This window comes from Grammomys surdaster, unplaced genomic scaffold (genome assembly GCF_004785775.1).
Source record: "Grammomys surdaster isolate TR1022 unplaced genomic scaffold, NIH_TR_1.0 181, whole genome shotgun sequence".
NCBI classification, from domain to species: Eukaryota; Metazoa; Chordata; class Mammalia; order Rodentia; family Muridae; genus Grammomys; species Grammomys surdaster.
The window spans coordinates 4,960,031-4,980,729 of NW_021604626.1; the positions used below are offsets into that span (position 1 = coordinate 4,960,031).

The following is a 20,699-nucleotide window of genomic DNA, read 5'->3' on the forward strand; positions in this document are numbered from 1 at the left end:
GACGCCCTGGTTAGCAACAGCTTCTGAATGATGCGCTCTCCTGAGCCGGCATTTAATTGAGAGATCTAAGATGTCGGCTGTAAGTGCCGTTATGTCAGGGAAAGTGTGATGCTAGGCTTGCTCAGACACAACCATCCTCTTAAACTCTGCAGTTTCAACGGTGGAGGCAAAGGGATTTTACAAAACATTATAGATTCAAGGCTCTGTCGTAGTGAGAACTATGGAATTGTTAAGAATTATACATTCTAAAATGAAATTTGTCTTATGACATATAATGCTAGCAGAAGTAGATAGGAAAAACTCATTTTAGTAATTTTAATCAAAAAAATTTTTTTGTTTGTTTGTTTGGTTTGGTTTGTTTTTTTCAAGTCAGGGTTTCTCTGTGTAGCCCTGGTTGTCCTGGTACTTACTTTGTAGACCAGACTGGCCTCTAACTTGGAGACCCTCCTGCCTCTGCCTCCTGAGTGCTGAGATTAAAGGTGTGTACCACCACCAATATTTAAAAAAAAAAAAAGTTTTTGATTAAAAGATGGCAGGATTTTATGTACCGTGTATAGTCATCTGTAACTCACAGAGACAAGATCACACAGGTGTCTGTTGACTTCTGCAGCGTCAAGCACTGGAACCCAGGGCCTCATATGTTAGGCAGGCACTCAGCTCAAACCAGCTGCGTGCTAAGCTGGAGTTTCTAAAGCCATATGAAAGAGTAGCATTCCAAAAGCCAGACGCTGAGTGGCCCTGTGAGCGCAAGGCAGGAAGTTACGGCAAAACTCATACATGGAAACCTGCTGGGAAGTTTGTGCTATATGCTTATCTAAGAATGTCAATTTTCTGGCATTTTAAAAAAACATATGTATATCACATTATACAAATTAACTTTTAGCTTAGAATATCCATTGTTAGACGGTTTTCTATAGACAGACTATAGCTCTCAAATGTGAGGTTGTTCTTGGCTACAAAGATACATGCAGATTATGTGAAAGAAAATGATGACTTATTTTCTCCTTAAAATGTTGTGGGTAATCTGCCTCGGACTTGTTACAGCTGTATATCTGTGAAGAAAACAGAAGAGCCAATGAGTATGATTTCAAGAAAGCCTTGGACTTACTGGAGTACATTGATGAGGTGAGAAATGGCTCTAGCTAGGCAGAGCGGCGTATACCTTTAGTCTCAGCACTCTAGCTGAGTCTCTGAGTTCAAGGACAGCCTGGTCTACAGAGTGAGTTCCAGGACAGGCAGAGCTACATAGTAACACCCTGTCTCGGAAAAACTGAAAAAAGTTAAAAGAGAGAGAAAACACTGTCTCAGGCATCTGCATAGGTATAAAAAGATGTCCTCAAGAAAAGATTCAATTTTAGTTAAGAGCCTAAAGTTACTAAGAAGGCAGACATCCATCCAGACTCTTACAGGAGCTGACAGGAAACACCACATTTCCAGTTGGCTTTTTCTGTAAAAGTGGGAAGAAATTGGGGATGGGTTGTTTATGTGTTTGTGTGTGGAGGGCAACTTGCCAGACGTCTCTCCTCCTAACCAGGTGGGTTCCCAGGAGCAAATTCAGGCCATTTGGCTTTGTGGCAAGTACCCTTACCTGCTGAGCACTGGTCTCCAAAACAAACTTTAATGGAACTTTTCAAAGTCTTAAAGTATTCTTTAGTAGCTACCTAATGGAAGCTGTCTTTCATGTTTCAAAGGTCAGAATGCAAATGCAGTAGGCTCCAGGTTGTTTCTTGGCTGTGTAATGAGAATGTTTGTCTGCATGCATTTAAGTATACCATGTGTGTGCAATGCCTGCAGAGTCCAGAAGAGGATGTCAGATTCCCTGAAACTGAATCTGCAGACAGCTGTGACCTCATTGTGGGTGCTAGAAGCCAAATCCCATTCTTCTGCAGGAGCAGAAAGTGCTGTTGATTGCTGTGTCATCCCTCCAGCCCGTTTTGGGATTTGGGGTCTTTTGGCTTTTTTGTTTTTTTGAGATAGGGTATTGTATGATAGAAACCCTCTTACTTAATCTCTGACCTCCCAACTGCTGAGCTCACAGGTATGCGCCGCCATGCCTGGCTGTGTAACCGTTTTGGTTTTTATCCTATGTGCATTCATTCATGTTTGTGTATGCATGCGTACATCTGTGCACCTGATTATGAAGGTCAGAGGGCCACCATGAGTGTTGTCCTCAGGAGGGACTGGTCATTGTGTGCCTGGAGCTCAATCCACACACATCCTCTGGGACAGGTCAGTGTCTGCCTGGAGCTCGTCAATTGTCTGGCTGGCCAGTGAGACCCTTCCCTATCAGGGATGACAGATGTGCCTCCTCACACTGGGGCCAGATCCTTATGTGCACGGCAACACTTTACTCGATAGGATCTCTCTGCCTGGCTCTTTATCATCCTAGCCTCTGAGAGTTCCTGATGAACTCAGTGGTCTGAAACCAGCACAGATGTCAGCAGAACTAACACTGCAGAGAAAGCGTAAAGCAGGCTGGAGAGTCATAGCAAAGAACACCTGCTGCTTCTACAGAGAGCCCAGGTGTGGGCCTCACCCGCGCGGCAGCTCGGCCGCTGCAACTCTGGTTTCAGGAGATCTTCTTCTGACCTCCTTGGGCATCATGCACACATACAGTGCGTTTATGTACATATAAACAAGATATTCATACACATAGGATAAATCTTGTAGATGGCGGTCGTTATGAATGAATGTAGAACAGCAGATTGTGCATGAGGAGCTAATATTAGTAACTGTTAGCTAGGGGCCAGTATAATTAAATTGTTAATGCAGACTTTATTTTTAAAGCCAAGCTCTGATTCGGTTGCTGTGTTTTGCTGTGAAGGGGGAAGATGTGAGCATCGAGGACCTGAAGCTGGAGATCCTGTGCAGAGCACTGCAGAGAGATGAGTAAGGCCTCCGCGGCACCAGGTCCATGCATGTCAGGGCCTGCCCCGCTGAACTGTGCCAGGGCACACGAGGTGCCTTATATGCTGCTGGGCATTTCAGCTTGAGCAGAACACACTACAGAACACACTGTGGGTTGACTTTGTATTGATTCTTTGTGAGTTTCACATCATACACCCCAGTCCTGCTCATCTCCCCGTACCTTCATGTCCTCCCTATGCCCTTGCAAACCGCCCCCCAAAATAAAAATAGAGAACACAAACAACAGCTACAAAGCATAGAAAACATCCCATCCTGGAAGCTGTAATATGTCACAGTGTCCCACAGTATGTCCCTTTCTCCACGCATCTTCACTTGCTATGTTCATTGCAGTGAGTCATTGATCTGGTTCCAGATCTCTTGCTTCTGTGACACTGTCAATACTGGATCCTCACTGGGCCTCTTCCCGGTTATCCTGTTGATGCTCTGTGTCATGGAGATCCTGAGCTCTGGATCAGCAGGACTGGCCCTGGCCCTTACACACATCTCAACCATCAAAAATGACATGGATGTTGGGGTGGGCCAATCAGAGCCCTGGATCTGGGCCTGGGTGGTAGTTGAGCTGGTCAGCCCATCGCCAGGGCGAGCTCTCCAGCACTGCTTCAGGCAGGCCACCCAGTGCCCATCAGCCCGAGGCAAGGTCAGCTGTCACACCCTCAGGCTGACTCACCTGCAGACCCTCCTCCAGAGCCAACTCCATTCTGCTGTCCAGTCAAGGAGGGAACCACTCTGAGTGTTGCATCCTGGGAGGAGCTGGGCTGGCTCTTCCTCTCTCTCTGTCCTGAACTGGCTCTACTACACTGCTCAGGCCAAGTGCGAGGCAGGCTCTCCTGAGTGAGGAGCAGGGCCAGCTCTTCGGCTCTCAGAAGCATACGGCTCTAATATTGATGAGAACTCCCTGTCCTAATTAACATCTCTAACCATTGTGTGAGGGTGTGGTGGAGGTCAGAGAATAACTTTAGAACAGCTCTCTCCTTCCACTCCCTTTACCTGATCTCAGACCTGGGACATCACACCTGCCTGGCAAACATGTCTGCACACTAAGCCATCTTGCCAGCCCTTGTCCTAGCTTCTAGTCTGAGTTTTAGATTGGCTATGGCTTGTCCACGGAGCACCAGAAAGCAGTGACGGTACGTTCATGTGTCACTGGGAAGAAAGCCACGCTTGCTAACTGTGGTGTAGTGCACACATGGTCAGGAAAGACAGACATTGCTGAGAACAGTTTATACTGCTGTGCCTGGGAAGCCAGCATCCTAGGATGCTAACTAGACGTGTTACTTGAAAGATGTCTCACAACAGGTATGATGATAACACGCCTGTAGTTCCAGTAGCACCTGAGACGTGAGGCTTGAGGATAAGGAGTTTGGGGCTAGCCTGTACTACGTAGCAAAATGTTATGTCCAAAAAACCAAGGTTTTTGAAGCTTCTGCAGTAGTGGCATTGATGGCAGCTGCTGCCAGTGTCGCCCAGGCCGATACAGCTCTAGATAGGTCCCACATTTAAAGTCCATTACGTTGATAACTTAGAGCAGTGTCACCTGATCCCATCATCCCATGGCCATCAGGAAAAGGCCACAGTAGCAAACAAAAGCCATGTGTCTCAGCAGCCGTGATGATCCCGTTTCCCTCATCACTTCCTTTTTCAGCTGGTCTGGTTCAGACGGCAAAGACGATCCCATCGAGGTGTCTAAAGACAGTGTGTTTGTGAAGATCCTGCAGAAACTTATAAAAGACGGTGAGCGGTTTACTAACTTCTAGAGATTAAATGTTGCAGCTGGGCTTGGTGGAGCACACCTTTAATCCCAGCACTCAGGAGGCAGAAGCAGACAGATCTCTGAATGTGAGGCTAGCCTGGTCTACAAAGTGACAACCAGGACAACTAAAGCTGTAACACAGAAAATGTTGCTAGTTGATTTTGGATATCATGGGAATTGTGTGTTGCCAACGTAATCTGTGCCGGGGGTCAGATGGATCGAGATCATGTGAGGGGTAAGGTTTATTCTCAGGGAAGCTGCTTTTCTGCTCTTGGCACTGGGGGCCCAGGGTTAACAAGGTTCAGGTGAAGTTCTCCATCCCATGACACAGACTCTGGTTGTAACAGCAAAAGTCTGTGACTGAAGTAACTGTGTACTGACTCCTGCAAAGACTGCAAATGTGACATGAGAGGGAGACTTTTTGGTGTGTTCCTTCCTGAGCTACTCAAGTGTAAATGACAAGGGGCTGGAGAGACGGCTCGGCACTTAACAGTGACGGCCTTCAGTACCTCAGCAGTTAACCGTGCTCCCTGCCCTTCAGAGGATGGCCTTCAGTGCCTAGGTCCCATGCCAGGCAGCCCACAACTGCCTGCACCTCCAGCTCCTTAGTGAGCAGCGCCCACTCTGGCCTCTGTAGTCACCGGACCACAGACAGCATGTGAAAAGCAGGGGTTGCTGGGCCATCTCAGCAAGTAGAGACACCAGACCTGAGGACTTGAGTTCAATCCCTACGACGACCCATAGGAAACAACCAACTCCAGAGTTATACTCTGACCACACACACACACACACACACACACACACACACACACACTAAGAGGACGTGGAATAGGGCTGCTGAGCTGGCTCTTCAGTTAAGAGCTCTTCTGTCTGAACCCCTACAAGGTGACTGACTACTGTCTGCAACTCCAGTCTCCGAATCTGAAGCCCTTGCCTTGGCAGGCACCAGGCACATAGGTAGTGTGCATTCATACTTGCAGGCAGAATACTCATACATATAAAATAAATCTAAATAAATAGATATATTTTAAAGAAAATATAATTTAAAAATTGGGGCTGGAGAAATGGCTGAGCAATTAGGAGCACTTGTTGTTCCTGAGACGCTGGGTCTGACTCCCAGCAGCCACATGGTGGCTCACAGCCATCTGCACCTCCATTTCCAGAGGATAGAACACATGGCCTCTGAGAACACCAGGTACACGTGTGGTGCACACCCACAGACAGGCAGGCAAAATACTCATGCATAATATTAAAATGCGAAAAGATCTTTGAAATCTATTTTAAAAATGAAATTGCAATACTTACATCCATTTTGGACATGAAGACTAAAATTCAATTTAGAAAAAAAAAAAATAAAAACTGAGTATGCCTGTGTCTAAAGCATGAGAATCACATTTGCTGAAAAAGGCCCGAGTCTACTGCTTTGGGAAAGAGGAGTCTCAGCAGACCTCTGCCTTTCTGTTGTCTACTGAGAGCCTAATACATGCAGAATGTCAGAAAAGCACAGGAGACAGAACAGTCTACACAGAGGCAGCTGTGAGCCCCACAGAATTACTGGATCAACACACACGGTGCCAGGTCCCGGCAGTACGTAGACGGAGTGGCCTGCCTCAGGCAGGTCTTTGTAGACACAGAGATGCTGTGTTTGAAACATCCAGTGAGGGACTGGAGCCTGAGTCCAGTGACCCTGAAGAATGACTAAGAATGGCAGTCACACGACCCGAAACACCTGCTGCAAGGTGTATCATTGAATCTGCATAGAACATCCCTGCCCCTACCTGGCACACGGGTGCTCAGTAGACCTTTTGGGGTTGGTGATACTGAGTTATTCAACTTATAACAAATATAAAAGGATGGTGCTGGACACATCAAGAATACTTTTACTTGCTGGGCAGTGGTGGCACACGCCTTTAATTCCAGCGCTTGGGAGGTAGAGACAGGTGGATCTCAGTGAGCACAAGTCCGACTAGCCTGGTCTACAAAGCAAGTCCAAGACAGCCAGGTCTACACAGAGAAACCCTGCCTCAAAAAACCAACAAAGAGCCTGGTAGCAGTGTGACAAATGATACAGCCTTGCTCAGCGTAGATCTTGTCACATTTTCTTTGTCAAATGAGGTCACATGTGGCGTTGTAAATGTGTGGTTCAGTGGTCCCCTGCGTGCTGCTTCCTGTCTTTCCTGATCCCTCTGTCCTGGTGCCTGACCTTAGTTGAAATGCCGGTGTGTGTGTGTGTGTGTGTGTATGTGTGTGTGTGTGTGTGTGTGTTTTCGTATCTTTGGGACAAAGGCTTACTGTGCTACCCAGGCTGCTCTTGGGCTCTCAGGTTCAAGGGAGCCTTCTTCAGCATCCTGAGTGCTGGAAGGACGGCACCCTGGTTAAGTTATAACAAACACCTTTGCAGTACCGTGGCCAGCTTTGTGACCGTGTTTCTATGGAATTGTTCCCCCAGTAGGGCAACATAGAAATGACTATTAGTTGAGAACTTACACATTGAAGCAATGTCTTAAATAAACTGTAGGAAAAAAAAGAAAATTTCAAATTCTACTGAAAATTTCCTCTGGAGCAGCTGCTCTGACCAGTATGGACCTGCAGGCTCTGGATGGGGGAGGCCACAGTGTGGGCATGGTTGCTCAGTGACTTAGTACCGGCTGCTCATCTACTGAGGAGTCTCAGAAATCAGAAGTGACTGTGTCTCTTGTTTTCAGGCATCCAGCTCAGCGAGTACTTGCCAGAGGTGAAGGACCTGCTGCGGGCAGAGCAGTTGGGAAGCCTCAAGTCCAACTCTTACTTCGAGTTTGTTCTAAAAGCAAATTATGAGTATTATGTCCAAGGACAGATGTGACATTTGTAGAAATAGTTGTTTCTAAAATTTGTATAAATGTTTGCTTATAAAAATAAATATATATATTGAGGTCAAAAAACTTAGGTCTTGATCAACTTGAAATCTCTTTTATCTGTGCCAGCTGGGTTTTCCATGCTCTGTGTGGGAGCTATGATACAAAAGGAGGTGGGACCTTAATGTCCTTTTTCAGCTCTAAGGTATTTCTTCTTCCTTTTCTATTTGAAGTCGTCCTTGCTGCCCTTCGCCGGCCTCCCTTGGTCCAGCCAGGCAGCAGTCTCACTCTCCAGCACTGCCTCTGTGTGCACATTACTCCTGGCTTGGGGTGTAAGGTTGAGCCAAGATTGGAGACATACACCTGTAATCCCAACACTAGACCCTGAGACAGGAAGACACTGAGTTCAAAGCCAGTCTGGCCAGCATAGCAAGATCTTGTCTTTTTTTTTTTTAAGATTTGTTTATTTTATGTATGTGAGTACACTGTAGCTGTCTTCAGACACACCAGAAGAAGGCATCGTATCCCATTACAGATGGTTGTGAGCCACCATGTGGTTGCTGGGAATTGAACTCAGGACCTCTGGAAGAGCAGTCAGTGCTCTTAACCACTGAGCCGTCTCTCCAGCCCAAGATCTTGTCTTAGAAAACAAAACAGGTTTTCCGCCTTCAACTGATACTAGCCCTGAAATACTACAAGTATTTATACAATAATATACATGCAAGTAACATTTTATGGACTGAACAGGTTGTCTCTATTCGGGCCAACAATTAAAACAGGCCATGGGTTTGAGAAAACGGCCCAGGAATGATGAGATGTTGGAGGGGCAAGGGAAGGGAAGCCATGAGAGATTGCCCTCTGCATGCGGTGCTCTTTTGGAAGCTCATCTCTCCCTCTTGGTCAGAGCTGAGAATGAAGTACCTACTTAGCAAAATGAAGGTGAGATTTTACTGACTCGCACTGTGACCTAGAAACCAAATACTGGGTCTAACTCAGGAGAGTTGACAGCCGGTAATTCACTGGGAATGTTCCTCACTTTCTACATTGATGTAAAAATTAAAAGCAAGGGCTGGAGAGAGAACTGGCTCACAACCATCTTTAATGGGATCCAAGGCCCTCTTCTGCTGTGTCTGAAGTCAGTTACAGTGCACTCACATATATAAAATATTTTTTTAAGATAAAATTAAAAGCCAAAAAAAACCCATTAAGATAGAGGTCTCACTATGTAACTCTGGCTGACCTGGAATTCACTCTTGTAGACAAGTGTGACCTCAGGCTCACAGATCCACCTGCCTCCTGAGTTTGGGATTAAAGGTGTAGGCCACCACACCCATCAATAATGGATGACTCTTAGAGTGTTTTAGTAGGATGTTTGCGTGGCTTTCTGAGCTATCAGAAAGTTGTCACTGCTACCAAGTATGGTGCTGGCATTGGCTGTGATCTCAGTATTGACTCATAAGCCTAGATGGTTTCTAGTCGCCCCATAGACGGTCCCTTCACAAGCACTGTAATGCCAAGGCTGGTCTTCCCAGAGATGTTGCTCTGGGAGCTTTGGCCATGGCCTACCTATCTGAAGGAGGGAGCTAACCGTTATGTCAACTACCACAGCTCCAGAATGGTTGACATTTAAACTTACTCCAACAGTAAAAATGAAGACTTTCAGTTTAACATCTTTCCCTCCTAAGTTTTAAAAACTGGGCACATAATCCATCTCTGAAGAATTAATGATTTGTTTGTAAGTCAAGTAGCTAAGACTGTCTCCTGGTACCCAGTGTTGCATTCTTCTTGGGACCCTTGTTGGCCTAGCCATTAGTTCAGCATGAACTAGTTAGGACTGTGACTGACAGCAGCCACCCTTGTCCCTGAGGTGAGTGTGCTGTGTTCTGAGGGTGTGGGAGTCAATCAGGACCTGATTAGGACAAGCACACTTGCTGCAAACCCCTGGAAAGGGCCCTGGCAGCCTGTATGGAGCACAGAGAGAGGAGTTTTATTGTTTCGTTCTCTTGACTGGCTGCTGTGGGGACAGCCAGACTCAAAGATAAACTCATGCATCTCAGGCATCATGGCCCACATTCTGAGTGTTTCCAGGCTAACTGAGGTCCTGTAGCCCCTACCACTCACTCCCAGTCTGTCCTCAGAATGACATGATAGTCGTGTATAAAATACAATATATGCTGAAAAAAACATACAGTGTGTGTATACGTTGTATATATGTTTAGCATTATATGTGTATGATACAATGTGCGTATACTGTATAAAATATACATATATACACATATTGTATAAAATATACTTTTTGAGATACGGTCTCACTATGCAGCTCTGGCTGGCCTCAAACTCTCAGTCCCTCTGCCTCAGCCTCCCAAGTGCTAAAACTGAAAGTGTGCACACTAGTCCTGGCTAGAACAATTTTTTTAAGGCATGTGGAGCATGACATTCAATTCATATCCAAAATAAACACAAGTAACTGGTTGACCTGGAAGCCTTGGGCTTCTGTTTTGAAGCGAGCTGCAGTATTCCACCTTCTGTGTCATGTGGGGAACAGTGAGTACTTAGCACACATTTTGACTTCAGTTCTCCAAGGAGCTTTTCCAGTTTGCCCTCACCTGCTAAGACGACAGGTCCTTGTGTGGATCTGCACTTTGCCTTAATAAAAACAAGGTCTTCTTTGTGTCTGTTTTTTACTCGTAAGAACCAGCTTCTTAGGCTCAGCAGGTAAGCACTGCAAGCTGGGCAGCCTGAATTCAATCCCCAGAGTCTACATGAGTGGAGGGAGAGGACCAGCCCCACCAAGCTGTCCTGTGACACGTGTGTCCTCCTGTGAGGCTCTGTGGTTCCGGAGCTGCTGCAAGGGTTGGAAGGGTAGAGCCGACCTGTACTGCTGCCCACTGGGGAAGGGGAGACTGATTCTAACACAAGCCAATGCTACAACCGAGGGCTGGGGGATTGCAGTGTTGTCTGTTAGCTGTCCTGTTTGCTTCTGGGTAGATACTGCAAGGACTAACAGGATGTGAGTGGTGAAGGAGCAAAGGAGAGAGAGAAGAGATGTGGGTGTGTCGCCTTGGGGTGTTGAGCGCCCTGCACTTGGCATTTGGATTCCAGAGAAAAACTGTCGGGAAGGGAAAGGGTGCAGCTGAGGTTAAGAGTTCATCTGCCCTGCTCACCTGCCACTGTGCCAGGTGTGGGGCAGCAGGCGTCCTGTACTTCGAAGACACGTGCTCACTGTCATGCAAAGCTGAGAGATCTGCATAATAGGATAAGCAGGAGCTTCTGGGAGTCGGCTGGAGTCCGGGCACAGCCCAGCCCCCTCTGAGGTCCGGGGCTTCAGGACAATTCTCCCTACAGTCATGGCCCAAATATAAGCACTCCCCAAAGCTGAGTGTTCTATGACTCTGCTGCTTGCTTCTCTCTATTCCCTTGTCCTGGCACTGGGGATAGGCAAAGCCAACAGAGCCGATGGCGGTCAGGCAGTGCAGCCCGGGTTTAGGAAGAGCTGTGTGGAGCCTGGAGTCGCTTCATGGAGCCTCTGCTCCCTCTGCACCTGTCCCAGCTGCTAAATTCCACTCTAAATGGGAACTGCTATTTTGGGAGCGTCTAAGCCATCAGAAAAGTGAATGGCTCCATGGCGGCCTGGCTCCGATGCACCCCTCAAGGCATGTCGCCCGGTTGGTCACAGAACACTTTCCTTTAGGTTTTCTTATCCCTCTCCCTGCCCAAATTGAGACAGGCGCCAAGAGATGACCTCTACTCACCCCACCCCCCACCCCAGCTCCCATAAGTAGCTCCTTCTAGAAACCCAAAGGCAGAGCCCCATCTATCAGCGGTATAAATAGAACCCACACAGGCCTGGCAGGTGGTGGCCCCAAGGTGGATGGGAAGCAGCCGGGCTGACAGGCATCATCCTCTAAATATAAAGATCCTCTGCCTGGGAGGGGCCGCTCCTGGGCTCCAGCGTAAGGTCTTAGTGCTCCTTAGAAGGTACATCCGTCACCACCGCTCTCTGCCTCAGCCCACTCTAGGTTCCAACACTTCCAGGTGTGGCCCTTCTTTGAGACCCAGGGGAGGGAACCCCAGTGCCACCAAAAGAGTAGCATTTGCTCAGCCTAGCCAACTAGACAACGGTCAATTCCGAGTTTGGGATTCACACACACACACACACACACACACACACACACACACACACTGACCCTTCCATTCCCTTCAAGTGTACACTGTAGAATGCAGGGACAGCTCTAATACCCTGGCCTCACATGCTGTGTGCCAGGGCCACATAGTTCCCGTGCCTCCTCTACCTCCTCCCCTCTCTTCCACCAGTTGTCTGCCCAGTGACAGCTGCATGTCCTACACTGACTGACAGCATGTGGGGGGAGGGATGGGGGGGATGTGTGTCAGATCTCTGGATTGGGGAGCTTTGAAGTGGGAAAGAAAATAGAGTTCAAATATAGGGGTTATTTTCCATCCCTACCTGGAGCCCATGACCCCTCCCAGCTCACCTGACAACGGGTTCCCTCCCCTGGGCTTAAGCATCAGGGCTTGGTAGTCTGAGTTAAGAACCCAGAAATGGGGTGCACTGGGGCAGGTCAGAAATCATGTGCCCAGGTGGGCAGATCTGGGGAGACCTTTGAAACAGGTAAAACTTGGAAAGTGCAGACCAGCGATCTGCAAAACAGTGACCTTTGGCCTGGCCCAGCCCTTCACCGAGCCTTGGAGCCAGTTGGGAGGGGCGGACAGCTGGGGATACTCTCCATATACGGCCCGGTCCGGTCCTAGCTACCTGGGCCAGGGCCAGTCCTCTCCTTCTTTGGTCAGTGCAGGAGACCCGGGCGGGGACCCAGGCTGAGAACCAGCCGAAGGAAGGGACTCTAGTGCCCGACACCCAAATATGGCCTGGGAAGGGCAGCAACATTCCTTCGGGGTGGTGTGGAGAGAGCTCCCGGGACTATATAAAAACCTGAGCTGGGGACAGGCGGTCACACGGACAGTGAAGACTCACTTCCTACCCTCGGCACCCAGGGCCAGAGTCAGAGCAACAGGTAGGTGGAGACGGGGAGGGTAACCTGGAGACCCAGCAGAGAAAGCTGTTGAGCCTTGCACCTGTATTTAGCATTGAGCTCTGGAGATTTCTCCAAACTCACATCCAGCCCGTGTGGACTGCTGACTGGGCATTTAGGATATGCCTGAGGGTCTGACATCTATCCGTTACCATCCTCAGACTCCTCCCCTCTTACTGGGAACTGAATCCAAGTTCTGCAAGAGAGCCAGCCAGTGTTTGCCTACTGAGCCACACACCTGCGTCTGGTTGGCTGAGATTTCTCTCCCTGAATTACATTTTTCCTTCCTGCCTTTCATCCCCCCCTTTCCTTCCTTTTTCCCCTTTCTCTGCTGGGATCAATTCTGGGCTCTTGTGATGTGAGAGGCGGACCAGATCTCCCACAGAGCTACACCCCAGCCCCCCTGGGAGACTGCTTTGAAGATGAGTTTGGAGAGGATAGAGCATGGTTTTAGCCTGGGGGCAACTCCCTCTGAGCTCAAGGCTTTTCTAAAGGGCTGCAAGCCTGGCTACTCTTGTCTGAAATAGGAGACAGGTGGAAGGGTTCCTTCTGAGTTTGAAATGCTGTAGGTGTTTAAACTGGAAGCTTTTCCATAGTTGAGATTAAAAATTACCCTTCCCTGGGCAGAATCCTCTACCCTCGCACAGGACAGGCAGGTGAACAGCCATCCTTAATGGCTCCTTCAAAGATGAGACTGAGCAGACAGGATAGCACTAGTGCTAGCTGTGGAGTTTGGTGGCCAACAGTGAAGGCAGAGAGGGTCTCAGGATGTCCCCTGCATGCTAGTTGAAGGACTTAGTGTGGTCCACAGACTGCTTCCCATAGCGGAAGGCACAGCCTTCAGCTGGAAGAGCATCCTCTGGCCCTGCGCAAGGAAGGGAATGGGGGAAAGGAATTTCTGAATCTCCAAAGTGAAGATGGGTTAAGCAGAGCCTCATCCTAACCTGCATCGAATATACACAACGCTCAACACCTTGTCTTTGCAGAAACTAGACACCATGTGTGACGAAGACGAGACCACCGCTCTTGTGTGTGACAACGGCTCTGGCCTGGTGAAAGCTGGCTTTGCCGGGGATGATGCCCCCAGGGCTGTGTTCCCATCCATCGTGGGCCGACCCCGTCACCAGGTCAGGCTGCTGGCAGGGAAGGATAGGCTCTCTGAATACAGCCAATGTTCTCTCTGCCCCACCCCCCTGGCTGAAGTAACAAGTGTCTGATGTCTCCATCTTCAGGGTGTCATGGTAGGTATGGGTCAGAAGGACTCCTACGTGGGTGACGAGGCCCAGAGCAAGAGGGGTATCCTGACCCTGAAGTACCCCATTGAGCATGGTATCATCACCAACTGGGACGACATGGAGAAGATCTGGCACCACACCTTCTACAACGAGCTGCGTGTGGCCCCTGAGGAGCACCCAACCCTGCTCACCGAGGCCCCCTTGAACCCCAAAGCTAACCGGGAGAAGATGACTCAAATCATGTTTGAGACCTTCAACGTGCCTGCCATGTATGTGGCTATCCAGGCGGTGCTGTCCCTCTATGCCTCCGGCCGTACCACCGGTAAGTGCTCACATATGGCCCACTCTGGCCCAGGTAGCGTTGTCCCACCATTCCAGCCCAGCTTTTTAATCTTCTGCCCCAGATCCTGCACCATGCCTCTCCAATCCCTGATGACCCTCTGACCTAACCCAGTCCTGTGCGGCTGCCTCTGCTCTCTCTGCTGGTCCCCTCCTCTCACACACTGCCCCTTCCCTGCACAGGCATCGTGTTGGATTCTGGGGACGGTGTCACCCACAACGTGCCCATCTATGAGGGCTATGCCCTGCCACACGCCATCATGCGTCTGGACCTGGCCGGTCGCGACCTCACTGACTACCTGATGAAAATCCTCACTGAGCGTGGCTATTCCTTCGTGACCACAGGTGCGTGCTCCCAGTGCCCGCTGAGGGTGGGCCGGCAAAGGGTGACCACACGCCCCGGGCCTTGCCCTGAGGCCTCCCACTGCTTTTGCCCCTACAGCTGAACGTGAGATTGTGCGCGACATCAAAGAGAAGCTGTGCTATGTGGCCCTGGACTTTGAGAATGAGATGGCCACCGCTGCCTCTTCCTCCTCTCTGGAAAAAAGCTATGAGTTGCCAGACGGGCAGGTCATCACCATCGGCAACGAGCGTTTCCGTTGCCCGGAGACGCTCTTCCAGCCTTCCTTTATCGGTGAGCCGCCTGCTCCGCTGGTGTGCCGGGATCAGTTTTCCCTCGCCCCAAACCTCAGAATACGCGGTCTCCACCCGCCGGTGCCCTTAGTCTGACTCCGTGGTTGCTCACACACTGCCTCTCTCCCGGGCACCAGGTATGGAGTCTGCGGGGATCCATGAGACCACCTACAACAGCATCATGAAGTGCGACATCGACATCAGGAAGGACCTGTACGCCAACAACGTCATGTCAGGGGGCACCACCATGTACCCTGGTATCGCTGACCGCATGCAGAAGGAGATCACAGCTCTGGCTCCCAGCACCATGAAGATCAAGGTGGATGACGTGCCTGGTATGGGCGGAGACTGGGGGCGGGGGGAAGACGCAGGCACCTGACGCTCTTGTCTTGCAGATCATCGCCCCCCCTGAGCGCAAGTACTCAGTGTGGATCGGTGGCTCCATCCTGGCCTCGCTGTCCACCTTCCAGCAGATGTGGATCACCAAGCAGGAATACGACGAGGCTGGCCCCTCCATTGTGCACCGCAAATGCTTCTAGGCGCACCCGAGTCTGCGTACGCTCTCTCTCCTCAGGACGGCAATCGACCATCGTGCTGTGGTTGCAGGGTGGCCCCAATCTCTGCTGTGGCTCCACCGCTGCCACTGCAGCCGGCGCCTGTTTTTGACGTGTACATAAATTGACTCGTTTTACCTCATTTTGTTATTTTTCAAACAAAGCCCTGTGGAAGGAAATGGAAAACTTGAAACATTAAAGCCAGCCATTCTGTTTTGCTCCAATAAAGTGTGTGTTGTCTTTATTTACTGGGAGTAGGCAGCGGGGCAGGCGAAGGACCCCTTTCCACCTCTTACTGTTCATAGGGCTACGACTGGGTGAGCTCCTTCGGAAACGAAATTAGGAAGTTAGGTCTTCTCACACAAACCTCATAGGTTTTTTTCCTTCTGGATCATAGCCAGTCCTCTTATAGGGGATCTAAGTGGCTTGCCTGATCCCTGGATGCTTGGAAAAGCATCTTCCCCTTTAAGAGACGGCCACTGGTATTTGGCGGGCGCTGGCCGTGGTGCTGCCCGAAGCGTCTCTCGCCAGGGCTGGAAATTGGATCCTCTAGTTAACAAGTGTGTAATGAGAACAGTCACCATCTCTTCCTTTCTATCAAACGCTAATGGCGCGGAGAAGCGCTCTTCTTGCAGGGCTATGGAGATGCTACCAGGGAGGGAGGACAAAGAAGGATCTGGGCTACCTAGAAAGGAAGCAGCTTACAAAGTCCAAGGCTGGCAGCCGGGCTCATAGAAGAAGACATAAACACAAGAATTGGTCACCGCTTACCATCTTAAAAACCCAGCCCAGTGCCTTAAGCATGCTAGGACAACACGCAACCACCGAGCTACATCCCAGACACCATCAAATGTTTTAAAGCTACAAACCACGGCAGTTTGAAATCCTCCAAGGGGAGAACTACAAACACCTATTTTTAATCTATTTTTTAGACATGATCTCATATGTAGTAGAGGCTGGCCTTGAACTCTCAATCACCCTTCCTCTCCAGCCTCTCTATTGTTGGCATCTCACTAATATCACCTGATCCAACTTGCTGTTAAAAGTACCTTACTATTCTCAGTCAATATTTCCAAGGGCAGTCGTCTAAATGAAACAGATACCAACTGAAGAAAGGAAACAAGCCCACTTAGAAAGCATGTTTTTAGAAAGGCTTGGCTATGTAGTTGTTATCTGCCACAAAGCTGGGGGCTTATTCCCGATTCCTTTCCTATTGACAAGCTCCAGGAATTTCCAAGGCCCCCAGGGCACTGTTCAGAAGAGCTGGCTTCTAAATACAGCTTCAGACTTTATTACAGTGAGCACATGGTACCAGGCTTACTGAAAACCACACGTTCATTCTACTTAGCATGGAAGAAAGTTTAAGACGGACCAATTTGTAGCCATATATAGGAACTCGGGTTGTACTATTAATATTAAATACAAGTAGGGATGTCTGGCCTGCTGATAATGCTAGACACATCTGAACAAACCTCATCCACAGCCTGAATAATTTGCACAGCAAATAACCCAGGAAACCCATCACTATTTTCTAAGTTAGCTGCCCTATTGAACATGTTGGAGCCAGAGGTTTAAGTATGGGCACAGCAGGGCAATCAGCTAGCAACTCCAGATACTTTGAGCTGACAGAAGTTTGAACACGGGAATAGAATCTCTTCCCTGAGCACCAGTCAGAATCTAAAACTCAGTCTACCACCGAGAAGGGAACAAAAATTATGGGCTGTATAATTTCACTCAAGATGCGCCAAAGCCTAAAGTTTCTTTTCTTTTCTTGATATTTCTCTGAAAAGAATCGAGTGTCATATATTTTGTTAAGTGTTCCGAATCTTTTCACGCCCTTGGAGAAAGCTGTTGATATCTGACAGGCCGTTATAAATGAGGCCTGAAATTTCAGTGTAGCGTGGGAAAGATGAGTGGATCAGAGCAAAATAAAAACCTAGAACACTCGAACGTTCCTACCGGGCTGGGAGAGAGTCAACCATCCTCACTGTTAGCTCATCCCTACTGGAGCATTGAAAAGCTGCTTAGAGAATCAGCATACACGTCAGTCCCTAAATTTAGGGAATAAAGACGAGAGAAAAAAATGTTGTTCCCAGCACAGAAAATACACACACACACACACACACACACAGAGAGAGAGAGAGAGAGAGAGAGAGAGAGAGAGAGAGAGAGAGAGAGAACACACACTGTAAGCTGTGCGTTTCAGTGTGTACTCGGTTGACTGTTCTCTCCCCTTAGGGCTTTAGCTTAGCAGAGGAACAGCAGCAATATTAAGAAACCAACGTGTAGGAACCGTGGGCAAGACGGCAGGCCAGATGAGATGTGGTCAAAGCACAGCTCTGCATACTACAAAGGAATACTGAACAGCAATGAAAACAACGATAAAACCCAGCTCCCAAGTGTCACATCCCTTCATTGCTTCTGAAGTGCTGCTCAGCTCTTTTCTTGGAACCTGGGGGTTTTGCCCCAAACTCTGCTGTTCTCTGGTTTGTTGTTGTTGTTTTGCCAAAGATAGAGGATGACCTTGAACTTCTGATCTAGATGATCAGATCAGGTGATTAGGGATACAGGGGTGCTCTGGCATGCCTCGTTTATGGAGCGCCGTGTGTGTGTGTGTGTGTGTGTGTGTGTGTTAGAACCAGCGCTTTGCATATGTTATGCATGTACTCCACCAGCTGAGGTCCAACCCCAGCCCTGCTGCTGCGTTTCAAGCCGCTGTCCTGGACAAGTGAGGACCACAACAGCTGGAAGGCCAGGCCCGGAGGCCCTGCAGACTAAAGCTGACACATAACACGTCCACAGACCAACTGAGCCATGAGAAAATGACAAAATGAAGGGCAAAATGGACAAAGGAATTAGGTCAAAGTGACAAATCACCACAGAGCTTCTATGGGGAGCACAAGGGCTGGGTTTTGTGAGGGTTTTTTTTTTCTTTTCTGCTCTCCCCTCCCCCATTCTCCCATGTTCCCCCCCAACTTAATATTTCCTGCAGATGTATGTCATGTTAGTATTAAAATATTAAAATGAGGTGAAAAGCAAATAAGTAGGCAAAGAAAAAGGCCACACTCTCCCAGCTGTAAGAGTTCTAGTTCAGGGGCCGGGAGGATGTGTTAGTCAGGGTTCTCCAAAGGAGTAGACCAAGGGGAGGAATAGACCTACAAAGATTGTCTTGTGTCTTCTGTGAGGTTTCTCTGGGGACATACAAAGCCTCATAGCTTAACAGTGTGCACACAATACTAACTCATTACTTTATCTTGTGTATGTAGTTAGGAGTCGGCTCTCTTTACACGGATGACCCACACAGCACTGCTCTGTAAGCCGAACAGCTGGTGTCCTCTTAAAGCCAGCAGTAGATCGTCACAATAGGTCATGGCTGCTGGGCTTGGTGACTGTAAATGGTCCTTTGTAGTGGCTAGGGCATGTCACTGGATGTTCATCTGAGCAGCCAGCCTTTCCTCACAGCCGTGTGTAGTTCTGCCCTGATCAGATGTGTGACCTTATTGTTTTGGAGGAAAAACTGTAACAGTAAGTACATGGTTGGGAAAGACCAGGGAGATGGGGACCCCCTCTGCAGCTTCGGGGAGCCCTCACGTACAGGGCGAAAACGTCCGGTGTGACTGCTCTTGAGTATCCAACACTCCTGTCAAGAACCCCTCACCATGTAAGTAAGCTCAATAAACTCACTGGTCACCAGAGTGAACTCTGATGAAACCAATGTTTGGTTTGTCATTGGGACCTTATGAAGCGGGGACAGACATTGGTGAATTCTCCCTTCTTCCCAAAAAGAAAATTTTTGTAACAGATGGTAAATTTATTTGTTAATGTTATTACATTGTTGTGGGGGTATTCACCAGAGAGAATTGTTCTAACACGGGTTTAAGCCACTAGAAAGTGGTGTTTGGGATCCCTGAGTCTTTCTCAGGGCAAGTTTTTAAGCACAAAAACTGGGTTGTCATATCCCAGTTAACAAGAACAGTTAGATCGGGCAGTGGTGGCGTACACCTTTAATCCCAGCACTTGGGAGGCAGAGGCAGGTGGATTTCTGAGTTCGAGGCCAGCCTGGTCTACAGAGTGAGTTCCAGGACAGCAAGGGCTACACAGAGAAACCCTGTCTCAAAAAACAACAACAAAACAAAACACACACATACAAAAACAAACAAACAAACAAACAAACAAACAAAACAGTTAGCGAGAAGCAGAATTACAGAAGCCAAAAAGCAAGGATAGTCCATTTAGAGATGTTCCTGGAACTACAGAGAAGACATTTGCTTTAGTCTTGGCAGGTGGTGCTGTCTCTGTGCTAAGGTTTTGCAGCCTGAGTGGTCCTTCCTTCATGGAGTCAGTTGTGCTAAGGTCTCAGGGTCTGTTACAATGTCTCATGGCATTAAGAAAGGAGAATAAAGCTGGGTGGTGGTGGCGCATGCCTTTAGTCCCAGCACACAGGAGGCAGAGTCAGGTGGGTCTCTAAGTTCAAAGCCAGCCTGGTCTACAAAGCAAGTTCCAGGACAGCAAGGGCTACACAGTGAGACCCTGTCTCAAAAACAAACAAACAAACAAACAAACAAACAAACAAAAAACAAAAAAAATTGTGAAATTGTTTTAGTGAAGAAGGGTTTATATATGAAATTAAGATGACTGGGTGTTTCCAGAGTGATAAGGAAAACTAGAAAGTTTATGCAAGTTAAGAAGGTCTGAGTAGGGCTGGGGAGATGGCTCACTGATCAGGAACACTGACTGCTCTTCCTGAGTTCAATTCCCAGCAACCACATGGTGGCTCACAACCATCTGTAATGGGATCTGATGCCCTTTTCTGGTGTGTCTGAAGACAGCTATGGTGTACTCAAACAAATAAATAAATCTTTTTTTTTTAAGTCTGAGTAAATTATTTAGGGTATGCAAGAATTGAGAGAGAAGATGAATGTGGCAACAAGTTCATAAGATCAAAGTTTAATACATTTTTTTCCCCAAAACAAGGGTTGGTTATCACTGATCACTCTGAAACTTGCTCTATAGACCAGGCTGGACTTGAACTCAAAGATCCACTTGCCTCTGCCTTCTGAGTGCTGGGATTAAAGACATGTACCAAAGTTTAATATATTTGTGTTAAACCTCTGCTTAGTTGATAGATCCATTGATCTTGCTCCCCAAGGTCAGATAAATTCCAGGGGACTGTGGGTATATCTTGAAATGTTCTGTTCCCATGGGGAGTTACCTCTTCTCTTATTCAGGAAAGACCTGGAGACCACTTCTGGTGAATTCTAATCTGTGTCCAGTCTACAGAGATGAGAGTCAACACAGAGAAAAAAAAAATTCTCAGTTCCTCCAAGAGAAGCCCCAATCAAGCAAGGCTTTTTGATAATCCTTACATGGATACA

General features: G+C 48.2%; 2 protein-coding genes across 2 annotated transcripts in view; both read left to right on the forward strand.

Annotated features, from left to right (window-relative positions):
• Nup133 (nucleoporin 133) overlaps positions 1 to 7,593 on the forward strand; it is a 50,574-nt gene extending 42,981 nt beyond the window's left edge. Inside the window, exons 23-26 of the mRNA XM_028767729.1 lie at positions 1,045 to 1,125; positions 2,825 to 2,889; positions 4,571 to 4,659; positions 7,384 to 7,593. Of these exons, the coding sequence (XP_028623562.1) occupies positions 1,045 to 1,125; positions 2,825 to 2,889; positions 4,571 to 4,659; positions 7,384 to 7,520 (372 nt within the window). The 3' untranslated portion in view covers positions 7,521 to 7,593. The remainder of the gene's footprint in view (positions 1 to 1,044; positions 1,126 to 2,824; positions 2,890 to 4,570; positions 4,660 to 7,383) is intronic.
• A 4,868-nt stretch (positions 7,594 to 12,461) lies between these two features.
• Acta1 (actin alpha 1, skeletal muscle) lies at positions 12,462 to 15,552 on the forward strand. The gene is made up of 7 exons (XM_028767711.1): positions 12,462 to 12,545; positions 13,550 to 13,690; positions 13,796 to 14,120; positions 14,321 to 14,482; positions 14,580 to 14,771; positions 14,908 to 15,089; positions 15,166 to 15,552. Exons 2-7 carry the CDS (start codon positions 13,562 to 13,564, stop codon positions 15,307 to 15,309), a joined length of 1,134 nt encoding a protein of 377 aa, XP_028623544.1. The 5' UTR covers positions 12,462 to 12,545; positions 13,550 to 13,561; the 3' UTR covers positions 15,310 to 15,552.
• The last annotated feature ends 5,147 nt before the right edge of the window (positions 15,553 to 20,699 follow it).

Bases quoted from the DNA above. Each gene is read 5' to 3' on its own strand.
- Acta1 (XM_028767711.1), top strand. From the start codon at position 13,562: ATGTGTGACGAAGACGAGACCACCGCTCTTGTGTGTGACAACGGCTCT. The intron at 13,691-13,795 runs GTCAGGCTGCTG...CTCCATCTTCAG, and splicing joins TGGGCCGACCCCGTCACCAG to GGTGTCATGGTAGGTATGGG. The intron at 14,483-14,579 runs GTGCGTGCTCCC...TTGCCCCTACAG, and splicing joins CTATTCCTTCGTGACCACAG to CTGAACGTGAGATTGTGCGC.